A 25,497-nucleotide genomic window follows, 5' to 3' on the forward strand; every position below is an offset into this window, starting at 1 on the left:
ACATGTACTTGTCAGTGTGGTGTTATAATGTAGAAAGCGCATTGTCTAATTTTAAAGACAGGGTGCTATGTACATGTAGTCTGTACCATGCATGTCTTTATTTGGTGTTGTTTAAAAGTTGTTAAGTATAAGGTCAGTGTGAAACTGAAAGCATGCTAAAGGGAGAGTGAGCGTGTAAAACCACAGTAGTATCACGACCATTCCACAGGACGTATTCTCAGGGGTCCGGAATACCAGACAGTAGCTATTTTTATCAGACTTAGTCGTGGAAGATAAATATTTATTTCCACAGTATGTCTAAGTATGGATAAGGCTTATATATAACTAATAATCATACGACTTTGACAGTTCTGTTTGGTGTATAGATATACGACAATTACCAAATATTTATTTGTAAGCTACGTATGTATATACCGGTACATGTATGTCAGTATACTATTGTTTGTTTCATTTATGTCAGAATGTCTCCAGTCAATAAATTTCTCATCAACCAACAGGAACTTGTTATGCTTTTTATCCCTGTGACATATAGGCACAGCTGAGTAATATATTGCCAAAAATTTCAGCAAATGCACTATGCAGTAAATTTAATTAAATATATATTAAATTTAAATATAATATTTAATGCATGTGCTCTCATTATATATAAAATAGTATGTGGTATTAAATACTCTGTTAATAGGGTTCCAATATCAGGCGGTACCCAGTACTTTTTGCTGGTTAAATCTAACTATGGTATCGCCTGATTTGGGCTAAATTACATTAGACAGCATACAGATAGTATAGAAAAGTAGCCCTTGAAATTTCAATCATACCACCTCTCTTGAAAGAGAATCCCCTTTTTTATTCTGATGAATTCTTACACTAAAGAAATGAAGAGTTGCCTATTTATTTCATAGGATTATTAATCCTTTAGGGTATATTTCCTGTACGCTTACATTATGAATCTGTATAATCCCTGCGAGTGTCAGTCAAATGGCATGTCTTATTTTACTGCTATTTTAAGTTAATATATATGTAATAAAAAACAACAACAACAACAACAAGTTAATTGCTCAATTGACATGTCTATCATTTTACAACAGTCATTGCCAAATATTTTCCTTCCATATTGTCTGTACAGTACCGAACACTGCATGCAGGGTCTACTGACTGTACTGCAGCAAGCTTCTGCTGTACTGCATTTTACATGTCGATAGTAAAATGATTGTGGACTGCAAAATGTTTTATAAACAGATAAACATCAACCTCATACCCAATTCTATCAAATGTCACATCAATAAACACTGAAAAAGGTTTAGAAGTATCATTTACGATAGACATTTCAACAGAAGACCAAAATGGCGCCCATTTTCCTCACCTTGCAAAATGTTGTATAATAGGCACATCTGGGTCACTTAAAAGCTTAATATAGCACTTACGTTTCAAACACGGTAGAGACCAAGATGCTAGGTAGCAAATTACAGTGATGGCATAACACAGTAGATTTGGACAATTTATGAAAGAAAGGCACAATCTAAATATAGCTTAGTCATTCAACTGTACAAACCATCTGTACAAAAATATATATATAATTCCGTACAACATTTGCAATATTATATTTAGATAAAGATTTGTCCAGTGTCTGATCTTATTCCTGCATGTGATGGTAATTGAAAAATACAGGAAAAATTGTAAATATCATGATTTTTTGCTCAAAATTGCAGGGGGGTCAAAGCCAAAATTTATAAAAACTCTGTTCCCCTTCCCCTATGCTTCAGGCCAAATTTGGTTACATTAAATGCAGAACTCTATGACAAGTAGCGATTTATAGGATTTACCTCTATTTCCCCGGTTGGGCCCCGCCCCTCCTGCCCCAGGGGGGGGGGGTCAGAGCCAAGATTTATACAAGCTCTATTCCCCTCCCCCCAAGGATCTTTGTGGCCAAATTTGGTTACAATCCATGCAGAACTCTATGACAAGTAGCGATTTATAGGATTTACCTCTATTTACCCTATTGGGCCCCGCCCCTCCTGCCCCAGGGGGGTCAGAGCCAAGATTTATACAAGCTCTATTCCCCTCCCCCCAAGGATGTTTGTGGCCAAATTTGGTTACAATCCATGCAGAACTCTATGACAAGTAGCGATTTATAGGATTTACCACTATTTACCCTATTGGGCCCCGCCCCTCCTGCCCTAGGGGGGTCAGAGCAAAGATTTATACAAACTTTGTTCCCCTTTCCTCAAGGATGCTTCAGGCCAAATTTGGTTACATTAAATGCAGAACTCTATGACAAGTAGCGATTTATAGGATTTACCTCTATTTCCCCTGTTGGGCCCCGCCCCTCCTGCCCCAGGGGGGTCAGAGCCAAAATTTATACAAGCTCTATTCCCCTCCCCCCAAGGATTTGTGTGGCCAAATTTGGTTACAATCCATGCAGAACTCTATGACAAGTAGCGATTTATAGGATTTACCTCTATTTACCCTATTGGGCCCCGCCCCTCCTGCCCCAGGGGGGTCAGAGCCAAGATTTATACAAGCTCTATTCCCCTCCCCCCAAGGATGTTTGTGGCCAAATTTGGTTACAATCCATGCAGAACTCTATGACAAGTAGCGATTTATAGGATTTACCTCTATTTACCCTATTGGGCCCCGCCCCTCCTGCCCTAGGGGGGTCAGAGCAAAGATTTATACAAACTTTGTTCCCCTTTCCCCAAGGATGCTTCAGGCCAAATTTGGTTACATTAAATGCAGAACTCTATGACAAGTAGCGATTTATAGGATTTACCTCTATTTCCCTGTTGGGCCCCCCCCTCCTGCCCCAGGGGGGTCAGAGCCAAAATTTATACAAGCTTTATTCCCCTCCCCCAAGGATCTTTGTGGCCAAATTTGGTTACAATAATGCAGAACTCTATGACAAGTAGCGATTTATAGGATTTACCTCTATTACCCTATTGGGCCCCGCCCCTCCTGCCCCAGGGGGGTCAGAGCCAAATTTATACAAGCTCTATTCCCCTCCCCCCAAGGATGTTTGTGGCCAAATTTGGTTACAATCCATGCAGAACTCTATGACAAGTAGCGATTTATAGGATTTACCTCTATTTACCCTATTGGGCCCCGCCCCTCCTGCCCCAGGGGGGTCAGAGCCAAAGATTTATACAAACTCTGTTCCCTTTCCCCAAGGATGTTTCAGGCCAAATTTGGTTACATTAAATGCAGAACTCTATGACAAGTAGCGATTTAAAGGATTTACCTCTCCCGGTTGGGCCCCGCCCCTCCTGCCCAGGGGGGGGGGGGGGGGGTCAGAAGCCAAAATTTTTACTACAAAGCTCTATTCCCTCCCCCCAAGGATCTTTGTGGCCAAATTTGGTTACAATCCATGCAGAACTCTATGACAAGTAGACGATTTAAAGGATTTACCTCTATTACCCTATTGGGCCCCGCCCCTCCTGCCCTTTGGGGGTCAGAGCCAAAATTTATACAAGTTCTGTTCCCCTCCCCAAGGATGTTTGTGGCCAAATTTGGTTACAATCCATGCAGAACTCTATGTAGTAGCGATTTAAAGGAAATGTTGACGGGGTAACGACGGTACGGACGGACGGACGGACGGACGACGGACGCCGCGCCATGATCCAATACTCTATGTGACAAGTAAGTAACTGTATTTTCTTGACATATGTATAGTTTACATTAAAATCAATTCTTATAAAATGAGTTTATCTGTAGAGATTAATATTACAAATACATTGATTGAAATATAGATTGAGATTGGTCATTATTGTTTATTGGAGTGGCGGCGTTTTTTTCACAACGGGATCAACGATAATTTTCAAAAGCAAAACCTCTTTACCAGTTACTTTGTAGAGACGAACAAAAAAATATCTCTTTTCTGTATGTATTTTATGGAAAACACTGGTTTTCAGATTAACAAACTTTGCACACGTCCAGGGTGTGTTCCTTTTTAGGTAGGGACAGGCAACATGTTTTTACTGACATGTATCGATTATCTTTGCCATGGTGATCTATATATCATTACTGCTTATTTTATCGTCATTTTTAATAGATATCTGACGCCTCTAATTATGGCTAGCAAGATATGTTGTTGTGTTGGTAGCCATAATGAAATATGTATTCATGATCAGTCAAGATTTTATTCAATTGGCCAATGCAATCCCAGAACATAAAATTGTAAATATAAGTTCATGAATAGACGATTCGGCCACCAAAATTATTGAGCATGCACGTTCATATTCGTGCTCCGCTTCCGGTTTATTTGCGGTTATTTAACATGATTCAATGTAAACGTGGCATTGTTCACCAATGAAGTATAATCAATTAAATAAGTAACTGCAACCTTCGAGCTTCAAGCACACAAATTTAGTTTTCACATTTAGGTCATGAATTTGAACATTTTCGGCCAAAAATTATATAGCATGCAGGACCATATATTCACATGCCCGAATCCATTTGATTGAAAGTTTAACATCATCTTATATAAAGTCTCGTGGTATTGTCTTCAATGAAGTAACACATTAAATTATAATTACCTTCGAGCTTCGATATGGAAGGAGACGAATTAGTTTAGTTTCCCTTTAATTATGGGTCATGAATGAGACAATTCGGCCATTTTTTGACCATACAGGGCCATATTTTTGCTGCTACTCCATTAAATTGAGGATTTCACATTATCCAATATGAAGTCACGATCTGTTCACTAATGAAGTGATCAATTAAATAAACACATTCGAGGAAAGTAAGATTTTTCCCTATGCAGGATATTTCGCCCCAAAAAAAGCAACGTGGACGAAATATCGTTTTTAATTATCTAGACTCCCACCAAAGAGTTAGGATGTCCTAAAATTCCAAAACCCTGCCACCTTTGAGTCGTAACTAACCTTTATAAGAATCCGGTGTTATCTGGAACACACCATTCTACTTTCTAAAAGAATTCAGTATTATCTGGAAAACAACTGTTAATATTACTTCCTTTTCCCATATTTCATAATATTAATGATATTCAATCGTGTCAGTTTAACGTGACCGGCTGGCCTTGTTGCTTTGTGTCTTCGGCAGCATGCGTCACAATCTGATTAAAATACAGATCCTTATAGACACTCCGTTCGATAAAGGATCTGACAATATCCCACATGGGGTCACGTTCGGATGACCTTTTTACCACGTGTACTCCAGATCAAATACATTTTCTACACATTTCAACGTCAATTGATGACGCTATTTCGTCCCAGTAAGCATATGCATTTAGCATTGTTGTGCACTTTGGGCGAGATGACTAAGCTGTACTTTCTCGAACTAGTTCGTCCCCAGTCAGATTCTGGCAGTTATGCCAATTTGATTGGCCAACAAAGGTCATTTCCTGACGTGACCCCTAATGGGATGTTGTCAGATCTCATATCAAACGTTAGTGTGATAAAAAAAGATCTGGTTTTTTAATCAGATTGCATGCTTCAGTGATACATATTGCACTATGCTAAAGGGCAACAGTTCCATTAAACAAGGAAGACACCACACGAACATACCGCAGTCTCCCAAACAACATTTTGTAGAAACTCCTTTTCATGTTGGGCATTTGATAGATCCTTGTTGAAGAAGAGTTGCATCTTTTTTTACACTTTTTCATCTCTCTCTGCATCTAGAAAGGACAAATCTTTGTAATGAATGTCTCCAGAGATCCTCCTTAACAATAAATGCCCAAAGACAATTTGGGCAGGGCAGGAAATCCTCAGATGATTTGTCTTTTCCTGGACGCCGGTCAACTATTTCCACCATTTTCCAACATTTTAAAATTGTGAATGAAATTGCCATGATTTCTCAATTTTTTCCAACCTAGTTTTCTTTCTTGGATGGATGTTATCTTTGCTAGAAATTTGCATACTTCTTCTTCATTGTTGTGAATATTTTCCAAGTGTGAGGATATCTTTGGAAAACAGTCCGCCACAAAAAACAGGCTTGTCCTCTTGTCATTATTCGTTCGGTCTTTTTTACTCATCGGCCTGGACAATTCCTAAAATAGAGAAAGTCGGCATACTAAAACGTAATCAAATAATGCATAATTAAATGGAAACAGTGCAACAGAGATAGATTTCCATATACAATATTGTGTTAAACACTACTAAACTGTCTTCAGGAGTGTTTAGAAATTTACAAACCAAAGTGACACTGATTTTTCATAAATATTAGATGGTGCCATTGACAGATCATACATGGGTTTACATTCTGAACACAATATTGTTCAACATATTCTTTTATTTGACTATTGTAATAAGTTCTGTTTCAGTCTTCAGAGATGAAATTGATTCAAAATTTAGCTTTTCTATCAATACTAAATGACCTTGACCAGTTTACATTGTCATCCTCAAATTACAAACTTAATCAAGGTAATTGCATACTTGTAAAAAAAGCCTCTCTTGATATTAACAATCATAAAACGAGATCTGAACGATCTTTGCGTCCACCATTAAATGATTATAATTGGTCTATACAAGACCGATTTCTTCTCTACTTTCTCATTTGAGAAAAATCCATCAAGATATTTCTGAAATTATTAAAATAATTAAACAATGATTAATTTAAAGATATAACAAAGGCCACAAGAACACATTGGAGAATCTTTCATAATGATCGCAAAATTTTATTAGTAAAAGATATAAGTATTTGTGCTTTTTTGACGCCGATCAAAAGTTACTTTATACTTACAACAGGCGAAACAGAAATCCCAACTCCCTTGATGCTGAACGCCAAGCAGGAGCAGAAAACTACTAGTTTAATAGACTATGGTGTATCTTGGCCAAGGGATAGAACCAAATGCCTTTCTCCCTTCTCGAATGCTTGCATATTTGATATGAACAGGTTTGATTTCCGGAAAAAGGAAAAAGAAGACATGCTGAGACACAAGGTGATATCCTTATTATCCTTATATATAAGGTGTATTCCATAAAACCTCATTGACGACTGCGATGATAGCAGTTCAACAGCTGATAAACTACGGGTGGTGTATGACAAATAGTCAAACGTTTCTTCCTTTGGGAGGACCAGATCTTGTACACTCCACAAGGTAAGAGATAACCTTATACTGACAACAGTTGTCCCACTCCTTTTCTGTACATTAACTGACATTTGCTCCATATTTTCATTCATTGAATCTAGACCAGACGTTAAAACAACTACACGTATCTCTAAAACTAAGATTGAAATCGGCCATTAGGTCAAGGTCATCCTCATTCCCTGTAGAGATCATTTCCTCCTCTCGGTTGGGTCCCCCGTCCCCTGGCTGTTGTTGTGGCAATATACCGTCCCTCCCTCACTCGGAACCGCGCCAACTCATCCCTGCACTGGTGTACGGGGGAAGGGTTGACCTCTGCAAGGCCAGCCACAGCAGCTTCTCGCCTCCTGCGAGCAACTCCTTCTCTAAACGCTGCAAATCCTCCCAGTAACTGGCCTTACACATATCAAACACATCCCCCGGGGAAATGAACCTAGTATTCGGTAGCCACTTCCCCATCAATCTGCTGGACCACCTCCTTCCCCTTTTCTGGCCTAAGTGTATGCCTCAATATATAATTCCCTCGTCAGTTGATGGCGTTTAGTTTTGTTTCCTGGAATCAAACAATATTTTAAGTCCTTTGCAAAGCGGTTTTTAGAGACCGCAGGGGAACGGTAAACCACTTAGTTAGACTAGAACATTTATACGAGAAGCCTTGCCAAGAAAGAACATCTTGTGGTAGTATTCTTTGACCTTGAAAAGGCATACGGGAATACGACACAGCTTAGCAATATGGAATCATGAACGATCTTCATATCAGTCTACGTTGTAATTTGCCAAAGTTTATTTCAAATTTATATATGACAGGCATAATTTCAAAGTTCGAACGGGTTCAACTTATTCAGAAACTGAAACACAGGAGATGTGTGTCCCTCAGGGTGGTATCCTGTCTGTCAAACTTTTTGGATTAAAAATTAACAGGATAACCAAATGCCTTGGCCAATCTACGGAAGAGGTTCTATTTGTGGATGTTTTCTTGATCTGTTACAGACAAAAAATCATGCACACTATAGAACGACAACTACAACAATGTTTAGGGCAAATTACAAAATTGGGCTGACGAAAATGGCTTTAGATTTTCAGGATCAAAAAACTGTCTGTATGCACTTTTGTCAAAAACGAAAACCACAAAATGAACCTGACCTCATCACACTCAATGGAATTAAAATTCCACCAGTAGTTTGAACAAACTAAAATTTCTTGGACTTATATTTGATTCGAAATTGCCCTTTGTTCCACATATCAAACATCTGAAGGATAAGTGCTCGAAGGAGCTGAACATTCTAACCTGTTCTTTCCCATTCTGATTGTAAATGTATCAGAAACTTGTGTATTGTCATTATTTTTACAAGAGTTTCGTTGAACAATAAGTTGATTAACTTCCAGAAGTATTTTGTCATCATGCACCATCCGTCGCCATGCGCCGTCCCATAAACTGTTTCATTCAAACGACTTATCACTAACCAGAAGGCCACCGGTATTCATATTAGAGCCTGTAGTTGATGGGGGAGAAGAGCTACAAAGTCAGTAAAAATTGAAGTGACCCGTGAACCTTCATGTCCAGGTCACAAGGGGTATTATTAGGGCCTAATGTATTGATTCGACTTTCTATCATTGAAAAAGAAGGAACAGGGGTACTTTGAATTGTGGCCTTGGACATGGCGGGTATGAAATGGATACCATTTTTGCGGCCATGTAAAGAAATTGTAAATTTAATTATATGGTAAAATGGGTCAGATAAGGCGAAAATAATTTAAATGAACATCTTCTAAAGAAACAAAAGCAACTGATTCAAATAGTTGGAATGAAGATTAATGGGTTATAGGTACTAAAAAGGGGGTTAAAAAAATGACCATTCATAGTCAATGGTCATAAGGGGTGATAATGGGTCTATAATCCTTTAAATCAACTTTGTGAATATTTATTTGAGGAGAGTAGATAGAACCTGAATAGTATGCCTGTGACATGCTTGGATGAAGGGAGATCGAGTTTTGTTCAAATTAATGACATTGATATTGTTTGTTGCGAATATTTTTTTGTATTCAATTTTTTATCATTAATAACAGCAATAAAGACAATAACAATTAACAAATGGATGCTTATCTTTAATGCAGTGATGTAATATTTATAAATGGTTGTATGTATCATACAGATTTTAAGAAAATAAGATACTAATGAATTAAATAGGGTCATAAAGTTGAGTATTTTTACTTTCTTGTTACAGTTTAAGGTAGAGGTGGAATTATGTAATAATTTGTTTTTTTAAATAAAGGAATTGCGAAATGTATAACAGCAATTGAATTTTTGATTTTGTACCTAGTCTACAACGCAAACACCCTCACATACATACATGATATATAAGACAATAGTAGTTACATACATAAATATCTACCCATAAACATACGTACACTCGCAACATATTCATGCATGTTAGGGCGTTAGAATTGTATTGTACCTGCTTGCCTCGGCCCTGCAGGAAAGGGCGTGTTAGAATTGTAGCCTGCTGGTCCCTATGTGCATGATCGTAAAAGGCGACTAAAATTTAGGATCTTTATCTTTTCTCTTCTTTCTAAACGGACTTTATCTTTTCCTAATGCCTCCCTTGGCACCCGCCTCACTTTTGGCCTTGAGTTGAGCGTTCGCGCCATGTGAGTAAGTGGCTCTGGGTTTTATCTGTCCCCTGGCCGAGACACACCAAAGTCTATAGAAAGTGGTTAGTTTCTGCTCCTGCTTAGCGCTCAGCATACAGGGAAGTGGGACGACTGGTTCGTGCCCGTTGTCCAGAATAATGTGGGTACATTCAGGGTGGAGTTGTGTTGCTTGGTGTCCCTTCGGCGCATTGCTTCAGTGGATGTAGCACTATAAAAATGGGCAACCAGTTCCACTATACAAGAAGACACAACAATGAATATACGAGCAGTCCTCCCAGGACACGCAGACCTCGCAACAACATGACACGCAACACACATCGCAATACATGGTGAGGCCGTCCTTACAATGACCATAGCTACCAGTTAATAGGAGCGTTAATTAATCAAACAAACAAACCCGCGTATGACAAGTACACATGACATTAATACATGTACGACAAAAACACACATACCCCTCTCACACCCATATGATGCATATACATACAAAAAGACCGCCGAAGCAAAAATAGGTATTACAATGGGGGGGCAAGCCTGAGACTGAAATTATTGCTACTAAATAATACAGCATTCTGATAAATAGCGAACTCGTACACACGATAGAGAGATGATGCTGAAATGTCAATATTACAATTGTATAATAAGTAACATAAAACAATTATAAGGTGAAGCCCTTTTATCCAATTTACAATGCAAATCAAATCAATGCTAATTTACTTATATGACTTATTATGATTTTATATATATTAAAAAATTTATGGTGATTTTAGTTCAAGTGTGTATATGATTTAAAGATCTCACACTGGCCCGAAGGGTCGGTGAGCTTATGTCATGTGCCGTCGGCGTCCCGTTCGACCGTCCGTCCGTCGACCGTCTCGTCCGGTCGTCCGCCTTTCCGTCAACATTTCCTGTAAAATCGCTACACTAGTCCTCAGAGTACTGGATGGATTTGTAACCAACATTTGGGCCAGAAAATATCCTTTGGGGGAAGGTGGGTGGAACAGAACTTGTATAATTTTTGCTCTGACCCCAGGGGCAGGAGGGGCGGGGCCCAATAGGGGTAATAGAGGTAAATCCTATAAATCGCTACTTGTCCTAGAGTTCTGCATGGATTGTAACCAAATTTGGCCAAGAAACATCCTTTGGGGAAGGGGAACAGAACTTGTATAAATTTTGGCTCTGACCCCCTTGGGGCAGGAGGAGCGGGGCCCAATAGGGGTAATAGAGGTAAATCCTATAAATCGCTTCTTGTCCTAGAGTTCTGCATGGATTGTAACCAAATTTGGCCAGAAACATCCTTGGGGGAAGGGGGAACAAGAACTTGTATAAATTTTGGCTCTGACGCCCCAGGGGGCAGGGAGGGGCGGGGCCTAATAGGGGTAATAGAGGTAAATCCTATAAATCGCTACTTGTCCTAGAGTTCTGCATGGATTGTAACCAAATTTGGCCACAAACATCCTTGAGGGAAGGGGAACAGAACTTGTATAAATTTTGGCTCTGACCCCCTGGGGGCAGGAGGGGCGGGGCCCAATAGGGGAAATAGAGGTAAATCCTATAAATCGCTACTTGTCCTAGAGTTCTGCATGGATTGTAACCAAATTTGGCCAGAAACATCCTTGGGGGAAGGGGAACAGAACTTGTATAAATTTTGGCTCTGACCCCCAGGGGGCAGGAGGGGCGGGGCCCAATAGGGGTAATAGAGGTAAATCCTATAAATCGCTACTTGTCCTAGAGTTCTGCATGGATTGTAACCAAATTTGGCCAGAAACATCCTTGGGGGAAGGGGAACAGAACTTGTATAAATTTTGGCTCTGACCCCCCGGGGGCAGGAGGGGCGGGGCCCAATAGGGGTAATAGAGGTAAATCGTATAAATTGCTACTTGTCCTAGAGTTCTGCATGGATTGTAACCAAATTTGGCCAGAAAACATCCTTGGGGAAGGGGAACAGAACTTCTATAAATTTTGGCTCTGACCCCCAGGGGGCAGGAGGGGCAGGGCCCAATAGGGGTAATAGAGGTAAATCCTATAAATCGCTACTTGTCCTAGAGTTCTGCATGGATTGTAACCAAATTTGGCCACAAACATCCTTGAGGGAAGGGGAAACAGAACTTGTATAAATTTTGGCTCTGACCCCCTGGGGGCAGGAGGGGCGGGGCCCAATAGGGGTAATAGAGGTAAATCTTATAAATCGCTACTTGTCCTAGAGTTCTGCATGGATTGTAACCAAATTTGGCCAGAAACATCCTTGGGGGAAGGGGAACAGAACTTGTATAAATTTTAGCTCTGACCCCCTGGGGGCAGGAGGGGCGGGCCCAATAGGGGTAATAGAGGTAAATCGTATAAATTGCTACTTGTCCTAGAGTTCTGCATGGATTGTAACCAAATTTGGCCAGAAACATCCTTGGGGGAAGGGGAACAGAACTTGTATAAATTTTAGCTCTGACCCCCTGGGGGCAGGAGGGGCGGGGCCCAATAGGGGTAATAGAGGTAAATCGTATAAATCGCTACTTGTCCTAGAGTTCTGCATGGATTGTAACCAAATTTGGCCACAAACATCCTTGAGGGAAGGGGAACAGAACTTGTATAAATTTTGGCTCTGACCCCCAGGGGCAGGAGGGGCGGGGCCCAATAGAGGAAATAGAGGTAAATCGTATAAATCGCTACTTGTCCTAGAGTTCTGCATGGATTGTAACCAAATTTGGCCAGAAACATCCTTGGGGGAAGGGGAACAGAACTTGTATAAATTTTAGCTCTGACCCCCTGGGGGCAGGAGGGGGCGGGCCCAATAGGGGTAATAGAGGTAAATCGTATAAATTGCTACTTGTCCTAGAGTTCTGCATGGATTGTAACCAAATTTGGCCAGAAACATCCTTGGGGGAAGGGGAACAGAACTTGTATAAATTTTAGCTCTGACCCCCTGGGGGCAGGAGGGGCGGGGCCCAATAGGGGTAATAGAGGTAAATCGTATAAATCGCTACTTGTCCTAGAGTTCTGCATGGATTGTAACCAAATTTGGCCACAAACATCCTTGAGGGAAGGGGAACAGAACTTGTATAAATTTTGGCTCTGACCCCCAGGGGCAGGAGGGGCGGGGCCCAATAGAGGAAATAGAGGTAAATCGTATAAATCGCTACTTGTCCTAGAGTTCTGCATGGATTGTAACCAAATTTGGCCACAAACATCCTTGGGGGAAGGGGAACAGAACTTGTATAAATTTTAGCTCTGACCCCCTGGGGGCAGGAGGGGCGGGCCCAATAGGGGTAATAGAGGTAAATCGTATAAATTGCTACTTGTCCTAGAGTTCTGCATGGATTGTAACCAAATTTGGCCAGAAACATCCTTGGGGTTAACAGAATTCGTATAAATTTTGGCTTTGACCCCCCTGGAGGAGAAAGAGTGGGTCCCAATAGGGGAATAAGAGGTAAATATCCAAATTTCTTCAGAAAAGAAACAATGAACTTATATTCAGAACATTACTTGGCATTACAAACCAGGTGAGCGATACAGGCCCTCTGGGCCTCTTGTTTAAGCTTGTTAAGCTGATTTCATTTTAGATATGTATTGTTCAGTGTTCTCCCCAGGCCTATTCCGTGCAACGGTCCCCGTTGCGCGGAAAATTTGTCCCGTTGCGCGGATATTGCGTCCGTGGCGCACTATTGACCTCCCGTTGCATATAATATATCAGACCCCCCGTTTTCTATAAGATGAATGCAAAGGCTTTCTTACTGCCCCCTGCTACCTGACAAGGTGTGGCAAGCTCTTTATTGTTCTAAACGATCTCTTCCCTGCGGGTATGTTTACCTGTGGGACCGTGTTAATTACTATCGCCTCGCGGGTGCCTCGATATGTGTAGAGCTGTCAAATTCTATTAAGTGACTGTAGGCTGAGAGTAACGACGCATTTGATTGGCTGTCGTTTGTATACAGACGGACTGTCGGCCAATCACGCACGTTGATACAGACGGCTGACTGGTACATCAACAATGTCTATCGCTCGCGACTTTCGGCATGTGTATTGCAATTACGAGGTAATTAGTTTATTAATCAATGTCACCACAAGTATATACGGGTATGGACAGCAAGGTGATTGTTTTTTAAAGTGTGTATACCAAGATGACAAGTGTCAAAATGACATAAGTTCCAGTCCACGTGGTAGTAAATTTGTATCAATCATTGACATGATCGACGATACCTGAATGACAGCTGATGCTGTGTATTAGCATCATTATGATTTATTACTTTTTGCCGATGACCATGTTATATTGGACTGTGATTTTTTTCACTCATTATTACATTCGCTTGCGACATGTCAACACCAAAGAAACGAAAGATCACTTCTGGAAGTACAGCCCTGACCAATTGGTTAGGAAAGTCACAACTCGTGATGGAAACTCCAACAGTCGATACTAACGATAGTCCTGTCAAAAAAACTCCTAGTAAAATCCGTAAATCGGGTGTTGAGGCTAATTATCAATATCGGGTGTTGAGGCTAATTATCACGGAAGATCAGCAAGGTACGTACACTTTATATTTCCATTACAATAATAAAAAGCAGTGGTCATTTGATTATAATGTTACGTCATGTCTATATCACCCACTAGACTCTGTATAAGATTGATTTATTTTATAATGAATTTGTTCTTTAATTCTTTTTATATGTTTGTAATGATTGTTTTATTACATATTACATCAGAAATATAGAATGATAACTAAGAATTCTAATTTACTCCATACGTTCGTTTGCTTGTTCTAAATGAAATTATTACTGTTTGTATTTATATAATGGCAAATAGTAATCAAGTGATGTTTCCATTCTTATATTGCACATACACTCCATATTTAATGTTCTTTTCTTGATTTTATCATTTTAGGTATGTTGTGCAGTCTCTGCAAGAAGTTCAGGACACGGTCCAAGAATGGAGGAGACGCATGGATAAATTCTCCTTGCACATATATAGTAAAAGAGAGCTTAAAGCGACATGCACGGTCTAGCAACCATATTGATGCTGTAGACTTAGAGGCCAAATCAAGACTCGCAGAACGAGGACAAGGTATCGAGGCTGCTGTGGTTAAGCATGTTTCTATGGAGAGGACAGCTTTAGTTGGAGCCTTTAAATGTTTGTTTTGGTTGGCAAAAGAAGAAATTGCACACACCACACATTACGGTTCCCTGTTGGATTTAGCAAAGAGTATGGGATGTGACTATCTTAATATGTTGATGAAAGGTGACAATGTAAACTACAGAAGTCACAGGATCATGCAGGAGATGTTGGATTGCATAAGTGCCCAAATAAGAAAACCTATCTTGACCATGATCAGGGATAGTCTGTACTTTTCCATCTTAATTGATGAAACAACAGACATAGCTGTATTAAAGCAGATGACTGTTATGGCCAGATTCATGACTCCAGAAATGAAGGTAAATCTAAAAAAAATGGTCATATGATATATGAGGAAATGCTCTTATATAATTAGTTCATCTATTGAATATAAATATAATTTTACATTTTCCCTCTAGTTTATCTATTGAATAAAATAATGTTTCCGTTTCTCTCTAGTAATTATTCCTCTTTATGATTTATATTATTTGATTTTTAGGTGAGAACAGCATTTCTTGGATTGGTTGACCTTCCTGACGGCAAAGCAGACACAATCATGGCTGCATTGGAGACATTTTTTTAGGGAGAATGAATTACCACTAAACAAATTAATTGGCATGGGATCAGATGGTGCCTCTGTCATGGTCGGCCGGAAAACTGGGGTAAGTTTGTAAAATTAAGTAATAATCTTTGATTTAATGTTCATATTTATTTGTTTGTGATATATATACAATGTACAGTTAATGTAATCATGTTATGTGCTCTGAAATTTGAGAACTCATTGTTCAATTTATTGTCTGTAGGTTGCCACTCAGCTAAAGACTGTCAACCCCGAGCTGATCAACATTCACTGTGTGGCTCATCGATTAGCTCTTGCTTCCGCTCAGGCCACAGACAACATTCCATATTTGAGGAAGTTTAAAGACATCATGCAGCAGCTTTTCCGATTTTATCAAAACTCTGCTGTGAGGATGAGTGGATTAAAGGAGATTGAGGTAAACTATATAATCATTAATGATAATTGATTAATTAAATTTTATTCAAATAGAAAAATTGGTATATTTCTCTAATGTGAAATATGTTTAATAACAATAAAAATTTTGTTGACTGTCCACTAAACACTTATCTATTTCACAACAGGCTGTATTTGGTGGTGTCTCACTTAAACTAAAAGAAATATCAGACACAAGATGGTTGTCACATGAGATGGCAGTTACTGCTGTCCGCAGATGTCTCCCTTCACTCATTACAAGTCTGGAGCGTGAGGCTGCAGATAGAAACGATGCCACAGCAGCTGGATTGGCAACATTCTGCAAGGACCCTCGTTTCCTGTGCACCATCTCCATGCTGAGTGATGTACTGCCACATTTATGCCGCCTATCCAAGGTTTTCCAGAAAGCCCAGGTTGATTTTACTCTGGTGGACCCAATGGTATCTTCAACCCAAATGACACTTCTGCGGATGATGGAAAACCCTGGAGAGTTCTTTAGCGACCTTCCTAACCAGATTGAATCACTAAAGGAGTTTGGTATAAGAGGAGGAGAGAATGACATCACAGCATTTAAAGAAGGGGTAAGTTCCTAGAAGATTGCAATGATTCATAGGAAAGAAATGAAAATACTGATGCCTGAATCAAAATTTGACAAAGAGTAATTATATCAAGAATGAAGTCAGTTAATGTGCTTTTGATACATTTATTGTCTGCAAAACAACATTGTGATATGAAATAGAATTGTAAATATTTGTTAAAAATTAATGTCACTTTTCCAGGTCTTCCAGAAATACCTAGACAATGTAGTTAACAATCTACATGAGAGATTTCCTGACAATAATATTCTGGAGGCATTGACCATCTTCGACCCAGAGTTGATGGACAAGGGAGATCCCACTTTTTATGAGGCTGTTCATTTCCAAAAGCTTCAGGTAGTTATATCCATATTTGTTTGATCATGTAATTGTCAGAAATTTACCAACAAACACATTTTTATTCAAGCTTGGCACAGTACTTTTCATATGAAATGGTAAACACTAAATAAACATAGTTTGTTTAATCCTCTGTTATATCTCAAAGGATTTATATACTAATTTATAAGTCAATAGCTTTGAATTAATGATTAAAGATTTTGTTTACTTTCCTGGTATATCAATTTATTGACAGCCATCTGACTTTTGACATTTGTATTTCAGGTATTAGCAGGGCATTTCAAGTCCATCACATGTTACGAAACTGTCAAGGAAGAGTTCCTGTCATTTCGTTTTCTCCTGGCCAAGGAAATGATGCTGGATCTGACATTCCAGGAATCCTTACTAAAGGTTGCCACCATGGAGGATTTGTATCCTTCCCTGGCAAGATATGCTCAGATTGCCTTGGTTCTGCCTATGTCCACTGCTGACTGTGAGAGGTCATTTAGTACAATGAACAGAGTGAAAACAAATCTAAGGAACCGACTCAGCCAGAACATTCTGAACTCTCTGATGACAATCTCCATAGAAGGACAAAGTTTAGGAGAGTTTGACTTTGATTCATGTGTGAAGTACTTTGGACAGATAAAGAGAAGAAAAATCTCATCATGATATATTAATTCTGGCAAAAGTACTATAGAAATCTATGATAATGATCAGTGAATATGAGGTAAAAAGTTTTTAATGAGTTCATTATTTTTTTGGTAACACTATTTATCATTATTTAGCTGTGATACAAAACAGTAAATTTGTGTAGAGTTGCGCCGCACCGCGCGCGCCGCACGCCACAGTGTGGAGTTGAAAAATTACCATAGCGCAGTGAAAAAAATCCTGGGGAGAACACTGTTGTTTAATAATAAGTAAAATAAGATTGTCTATAATTAAGTCAGCATCACAGAAGCTAAATGTTCCCAAATTAAATTCCTGTTTTTACCCAATTAACTTCAAAATTTATGGCTGTGAGCGCATGTTTAAATTCTCTCATTAAATTATGAACTTTATCACATTCCCAAAACAGATGTTCAATTGTGTTTCCAGGTGAGTTTTACAAAAAGTGCAGGACGGGTCTTGTTTTATTTCCATTTTATGTAAAAGAGTGTTTGTTGTTAAAATTCGATGATTTATTCTATATTGTAGCCATCTTATTTTTGTGCTATGTAGGGCTGCCGCGATACGGCAGAAGCGTACCACAATATATTGTGATACACACAATAACTGTATTGTGATATATATTGCAATATTTTGACCTTAACATATGTGGTGTTTATTTTGTATATATTCCATAATAAAAACACCCTTTACATTATACAAACAGTGCTATGTTATGTAGTTTTACATCGATTTCAACCATGTTGTTGAGTAACAAAAATTGTTCAAATGTGAGGTTTTTGTAAAAATTACGAGTCTGTGAAAAAGCTAGACTACAGACGATCGTAACCTAATAATACAATATCTAAACATGATATTGTCTGCAAATATTTACACTTTTGAACCTAAATAATGAACAATTTACGTACATTTGTCCTGGCAAAATACGCTTACGATCGTGATTAAACTTCAAAGGGCTGATCGGCTTGCAGTGTTGTTTTGACACGTGTAGGAATTCGAAAAATGCGGCGGACGATGAAGCCTGAAATAGCTTGCAAAATCCCTGCAGCCAATGTATTCACCGGACCTTTAAATGTGTTAATATAACTTATATATTCCGTATTTGATGATTAATGGAGCGAAACAACTTGAGAAAACGAAAGGGATACCCACATGGCTTTCATATTATCGGAAAGCAAAACAAATACAACTTGCTTGTTTTGTTTTAATGACAGGACGTTTTAATTATATCAAATTAATGAAATTATGATACTACTAAGGAAAATATATGGTAAAAAAACCGGTATCAGGGTAAACTGTATCGCGGTAACAAACATTTTTTAGGTGGTGTAATTGCAATACACCAATATACCGGTTAACCGCGGGCAGCCCTAATTATACCATATTGGATTTTTGCATATGTGCATCATCAATATATCTAAGATGAATCTATTGGTGTTTTTTTCCCATGCTTCGAGGAAATCTTTCCAAAATAAATTAGTACATCCATCTAATGTTTTCTGAAGTTTACATGTTCCACAATTAGCTAGTGAATACTTATCAATATATTTGTCCAAAATGCACATCCAACTAACCTCTTCCTTATATATATCTTCTTACCCATGTTGCTTTAAGGGCTGTTTTAAAAGATTTTAAATTAATCATTTTCAAGCCACCCTCTTTGTATGATTTAACAATGATGTCACGTTTAATTTATTTAACAATGATGTCACGTTTAATTTTATCTGTTTTTCCACTCCATAAAAATTCATATAATATGCTGTTGATTTTCTTTATACAAGAATCATGTGGTGTTGAAAGTGCTATAAAGAGGTGATTAAATTGGGAAATAAGTAATGTTTTTATTTAACAGTTATCTTACCATTTTTTCTTACCAAAGATTTCTTCTGTTCCATGAGTTTATAAGAGTCTTTAGTTTAACAAGCTTTTTGTCGAAGTTTAGCTGAACAATTCTATGTAAGTCAACATCGTATTCAACTGCCTTACAGATTAAATTTTTTTATACCCCATGAGAGATTATATTATGTGGTGTATTTATCATTACTGTATTTTTTACTGCCAATCCAAACTACCTGGGTCTTGGTGAAATTCATTTTGAGACCTGAAATTCTGGCATAAAGTTAAGTTGTTGTAAAGTAAAGATTTTTCTGAACCATCAAGAATCACTGATGTATCATCCGCAAACTGAGAAAGAAGAACTTCTTTGTCGTTAATAACAATACCTTTTATATCTAAATCATTTGTTAATACGATTGATAACATTTCGGCAACCGCGTTCAATAGCGAAGAAACTGGATAAGTTTCCACCTATATTAACAGCAGAAATAATGATGTTTTGAAAAAGTTTGATCCAATTAATGATAGAGGGTCCAAAATTAAAAAAAATGATAAGGTTTTTTTGATAAAATTTCAGGAAACAGAGTCAAATTTTGGTTTGGTTTGTTTATTTTTACGTCCTATTAACAGCCAGGGTCATGTAAGGACGTGCCAGGTTTGTTGGTGGAGGAAAGCCGGAGTACCCGGAGAAAAACCACCGACCAGCGGTCAGTACCTGGCAACTGCCCCACATGGGATTCGAACCCGCATCCCAGAGGTGGAGGGCTTGTGGTAATATGTCGGGACATCTTAACCACTCGGCCACCGCGGCCCCCAGAGTCAAATGCTTTTTCGAAATCAATTAATAATAAAAGTCCAGGTAAATTATTTTCTTCAGTGTATTGCATCAAATCATATATCAAACGCGTGTTTTCACCAATATATCTACCTTGGATAAATCTAGTTTGATTATTACTTATCAATTTAGTTATAACAGTCTTTATTCTCTCTGCTATTGTACCAGAAGCTAATACCCCACATTAAACTGACAACGGGCGAACCAGTCGTCCCACTCCCTGTATGCTGAGCGCAAAATAAGAAAAATTTGCCCTTTTGGGCCCCACCCCTCAGCCCCTAGGGGTCGGACCAAGCTCATTTATAAAAAATATGAGTGTCCTTCCTTAATAATGTTTCACGCCAAATATGTGGATGACATCCGCTTAGCGGTTAAGGAGGAGTGCGTTTCAAAGGAAAAAGTCTACGCACGATGGATGGCGCACGGCGACAGACAAATCACGATGACCATAGGTCATCCTGACCCTTCGGTCAGATGACCTAAAAATAAAAACACAGTATGCATTACCGGTATAAAATATTGAAAATATTCCTATAGTAAAATTTTTTTAATAGATGATCAGTTGTTTTTGGAATCTCTACTACTTGAAATTAGAAGTAAAACTATTTCTTACTCTTGTCATAAAAAGAAAATATGCAATGATTCTGAGAAAAAACTTATAAGATGATATTCAGAAATTAGAAGAATATGTATCTTTAAATAATGATTTGATAAATATGCTTTATACAAAAAATAACACGAATTACAGCAATTAAGAAAGCACAAGTTAAACGGTAACATGATTCGCTCTCGGGCAAAATGTATCAGTGAAGGAGAGAAACCAACTAGTTATTTCTGTCAATTAGAAACAAGAAATTTCACCAACAAAATCATTCCACGGATAGAAAAAGACGATGGCACAGTAATTTTTGATCAGAATGAGATCTTTGATGAAACAAGATTCTTTTATGAAAATCTATACAAAATGAATATCAATTCACAAGATGTTGACTTGGAAGATTTGCTTGACCAATATGAAATCCCAAAGTTATCTCCCCTTGAATCTTTATCGTTGGAAAGGCCTATCACTATTACAGATATGGAGAAAATACTAATGAAAATGAAAGATAATAAAAGTCCCGGTTCTGATGGATTTTCGGCAGAATTTTTTAAAGTGTTTTGGAAAACGACTTGGTCATTTCATTGTTAGATCAATTAACCATGGCTTTTAAATTTCAGAATTATCTGTTACTCAAAATCAAGGTATACTTACATGTATTACAAAAGGTGACAAACCCCGTAATAAACTTAAAAACTGGAGATCTATTACACTTCTTAACACTGTTTACATTATTATTAAGGCTTGGCCCTGCAGGTAGGGCGTTAGAATTGTACCTGCTGCCCCTATTGCATGATCGTAAAAGGCGACTAAATTTAGGATCTTATCTTTTCTCTTCTTCCTAACTGACTTTATCTTTCCTAATGCCTTCCTTGGCACCGCCTCACTTTTGGCCTTGAGTTGAGCGTTCGCCCCTGTGAGGAAGGCTCTGGGTTCTGTCCCCTGGCCGAGACACACCAAAGTCTAAAAAAGTGGTAGTTTCTGCTCCTGCTTAGCGTTCAGCATACCGGGAGTGGGACGACTGGTTCGCCCGTTGTCAGTATAATGTGACCGGGTGGAGTGTGTTGCTTGGTGTCTTCGGCGGCATGCTTCAGTGATATAGCACTATAAAAAGGGCAACAGTTCCACTATACAAGAAGACACAACACGAACATACCGCAGTCTCCCAGTACACTCACCTCGCACAACATACACGCAACACACCGCATATCTAGCCATAATATACCATTTAAGGTGCTGCAACAATCATATCCATTCTGAAACTGCTGGTTGTCCAGTGCAAAAGCAAAAGTGCCCTTACCCGACAGTACAAGATCGCTGCCTCCGGCTGCTGCCACCTGGTAACATGGGAGGCCGTCCTTACATGACCATAGCTGTTAATAGGACGTTTAATTAATCAAACAAACAAGGGTGGCCAGTTATTGCACAATTTGTTTTTGGTGACAAGGTCTAACACTGTCTTTGATATTGTGTTCTCTATGCTGCTGAACATTACTTGCTGGCTGAATTGGAGTCTTTCCTCCACCTGAATATGATGGGTTGTTGTTAGTCTCGTCAACCATTAGGTTAAATTTGTTCGGCTGATTTCCTCTCAGAGTGTTGATTTTTGTACACAATTCCGTAGTTCACTCATGTCAGTCTTGTTAATTTCCTCGATTTTTTTTCCGCACACTTCGTTTGCACTTTTCTGCATTCCTCTCTCTCAGGGGAGGGATATTGGCACTCATCAGGGTAAGTCTCATTGCAGCTTTACCAATTCTACTCTGAGTAAGTCCGACTTGTACTGTTAGAGTTCATTTTCACGGTGTCTCGCGCTTTCTTCCCTGGTTCCTTCATTTCTTCATATAGAGAATACACACCTGACACATGGGTGCATTTAGTACATCTTAGTCCTATTCTCCATCCCAAGCCCCGACACTCCTCTGTTGTAAAGTTACAATCTAAATTTCCATTGCATGAAGGCTTGTGACTGTAATGTTGGTGTACGACATCATTCCACATATCTCTCATTTTCCCAATGTTTACAATTCTATTGGTCTCCAATTCCTCACTCTCACTTTAAAAGAAAAACAGAGAGGCAATTAATAGAATAGTAAACATTAAACATTATAATATTACATGAATGTCTAATAAGTCTCAATTTTATGTAAATCTTATGTTTTTCTTATGTTTAAGGTAGCTTATGACTTACCTCGAGGATGCACGTTAAAAAACAAACAAACAAAACAAAACCTCGAGGATACATGTTTCTCTATTGCTAAATAATTACCCTCCTTCAGCTTTAGCAAACGACTGAGAATTGCGCAAAACTCTTGCGTCGTGGGTACAGCCAGGCCATCATGTATAGGCACTTGTGATGAAAAGTTCATGATTAATAACTACCTACAACAAATAGGAAACATTAATTAAAACTTGGCTTTTTAGCTCGCCTATTCGAAGAATAGGGGGAGCTAATGTTGTCACCCCGGCGTCAGCGTTGGCGTCCCATTTCACGTTAAAGTTTTTGAGCAAGTTTCTGTTTCGTCAATTGTTTAAGCTTAAGTCATCATAAATGTTTATGATTTTATTTTCCTAATGCGATGGATGCTGAACGTGATAATACAACCAATTTGGGGCCCTTTAGGTTTTTTTTTGAGTCTTTTAATTTGTCATATTTCCATGTTGAAGTTTTTGAGCAAGTTTCTATTTTGTCTATTGTTTAAGCATAAAGTCATCATAAATGTTTATGATTTTATTTTCCCAATGTGTATGGATGCTGAACGTGATAATACAACCAATTTGGGGCCCTTTAGGTTTTTTTTGAGCCTGTTAATTTGTCATATTTCCATGTTTAAATAGTAAATACTTGAACATCAGCTTCTTCTGAATAGGCGAGCTTTGCTGTTCTCCAACAGCTCTTGTTGTATACTTGTGGAAACTGCAATAACTTCTTTTAAATCTCTACATAACCGTGTATGCCGTGTTTTTATAAAATTGAATACAGATTTTACATTTCAGAACTTAACATCAAAGTTATATACATTTTTTAAGGAGGGTCTTATAATAATGTTCACTGAAGTTGTCTTCTCAAAGTCGATACACGACCATAGCTGTTAATAGGACGTTAATAAATCGAACGAACGAATTGGATAGCTAATAACCTTTTTTGCTTTGTACCTGCAATAGCATTGAAGGAAATCCCTTCCTGTTAAAATAGTCAGTATCGCCATTTATTGCAGGTGCCAAGCGTATGTGTGACTCATCAAGAAATCCAACAACTCCTGAAAACCCCGAAACTTTCTCAATTTCTGTAGATATTTGTCTTCGTCTTAATTGATCTGGCCATCGAATTTTCTGAATAAATAAAAAAAACCTTCAGATTTTTTTTAGCTCACCTGGCCCGAAGGGCCGGTGAGCTTATGTCATGGCGCGGCGTCCGTCGTCCGTCCGTCCGTCAACATTTCCTATAAATCGCTACTTGTCCTAGAGTTCTGCATGGATTGTAACCAAATTTGGCCACAAACATCCTTGGGGGAGGGGGAACAGAACTTGTATAAATTTTGGCTCTGACCCCCCGGGGGCAGGAGGGGCGGGGCCCAATAGGGGAAATAGAGGTAAATCCTTTAAATCGCTACTTGTCCTAGAGTTTGGCATGGATTGTAACCAAAATCAGCCACAAACATCCTTGGGTGAAGGGGAACAGAACTTGTATAAATTTTGGCTCTGATCCCCCAGGGGCAGGAGGGGCGGGGCCCAATAGGGGAAATAGAGGTAAATCCTTTAAATCGCTACTAGTCATAGAGTTCTGCATGGATTGGAACCAAATTTGGCCACAAACATCCTTGGGGGAAGGGAAACAGAACTTGTATAAATTTTGGCTCTGGCCCCCTGGGGGCAGGAGGGGCGGGGCCCAATAGGGGAAATAGAGGTAAATCCTTTAAATCGCTACTAGTCATAGAGTTCTGCATGAAATGTAACCAAATTTGGCCACAAACATCCTTGGGGGAAGGGAAACAGAACTTGTATAAATTTTGGCTCTGACCCCCCGGGGGCAGGAGGGGCGGGGCCCAATAGGGGAAATAGAGGTAAATCCTTTAAATCGCTACTAGTCATAGAGTTCTGCATGGATTGGAACCAAATTTGGCCACAAACATCCTTGGGGGAAGGGGAACAGAACTTGTATAAATTGTGGCTATGACCCCCCCCCCCCCCCCCGGGGGCAAGAGGGGCGGGGCCCAATAGGGGAAATAGAGGTAAATCCTTTAAATCGCTACTTGTCACAGAGTTCCGCATGGAATGTAACCAAATTTGGCCAGAAATATCCTTGGGAGAATAAGAACTGAGTTTGTATAAATTTTGGCTCTGGTCCCGGGGGGCAGGAGGGGCGGGGCCCAATAGGGGAAATAGAGGTAAATCCTATAAATTGCTACTAGTCATAGAGTTCTGTATGGATTGTAACCAAATTTGGCCACAAACATCCTTGGGGGAAGGGGAACAGAACTTTTATAAGTTTTGGCTCTGGCCCCCCAGGGGCAGGACGGGTGGGGCCCAATAGGGGAAATAGAGGTAAATCCTATAAATCGCTACTAGTCATAGAGTTTTGCTTGGATTGTGACCAAATTTGGCCACAAACATCCATGGGGGAAGGGGAACAGAACTTGTATAAATTTTGGCTCTGACCCCCTGGGGGCAGGAGGGGTGGGGCCTAATAGGGGATTTAGAGGTTAATATTAAAATTCCTTCAGAAAAGAAACAATGAACCTGTATTCAGAACATTACTTGGCATTACAAACCAGGTGAGCGATACAGGCCCTCTGGGCCTCTTGTTTTTATATTGACATGAACCAATCTTGGACAGACCATCAAACTTGAGAAATATACTGTACAATTGAA

At 39.1% G+C, this 25,497-nt stretch overlaps 1 protein-coding gene across 1 annotated transcript; it reads left to right on the top strand.

Annotated features, from left to right (window-relative positions):
* The first annotated feature begins 14,561 nt into the window (after positions 1–14,561).
* Positions 14,562–17,567, top strand: LOC138312204 (zinc finger protein 862-like). The gene is made up of 6 exons (XM_069253201.1): positions 14,562–15,105; positions 15,285–15,447; positions 15,589–15,780; positions 15,926–16,357; positions 16,556–16,708; positions 16,973–17,567. Exons 2-6 carry the CDS (start codon positions 15,403–15,405, stop codon positions 17,357–17,359), a joined length of 1,209 nt encoding a protein of 402 aa, XP_069109302.1. The 5' UTR covers positions 14,562–15,105; positions 15,285–15,402; the 3' UTR covers positions 17,360–17,567.
* The last annotated feature ends 7,930 nt before the right edge of the window (positions 17,568–25,497 follow it).

The sequence above is a fragment of the Argopecten irradians genome, unplaced genomic scaffold, assembly GCF_041381155.1.
Source record: "Argopecten irradians isolate NY unplaced genomic scaffold, Ai_NY scaffold_0248, whole genome shotgun sequence".
Lineage (NCBI taxonomy): Eukaryota > Metazoa > Mollusca > Bivalvia > Pectinida > Pectinidae > Argopecten > Argopecten irradians.

Excerpts from the sequence above, each read along its gene's own strand:
- LOC138312204 (XM_069253201.1), top strand. The coding sequence starts at position 15,403 with ATGGGATCAGATGGTGCCTCTGTCATGGTCGGCCGGAAAACTGGG. Across the intron at positions 16,358-16,555 it reads TCACAGCATTTAAAGAAGGG|GTCTTCCAGAAATACCTAGA; the intron begins GTAAGTTCCTAG and ends TCACTTTTCCAG. Across the intron at positions 16,709-16,972 it reads TTCATTTCCAAAAGCTTCAG|GTATTAGCAGGGCATTTCAA; the intron begins GTAGTTATATCC and ends TTTGTATTTCAG.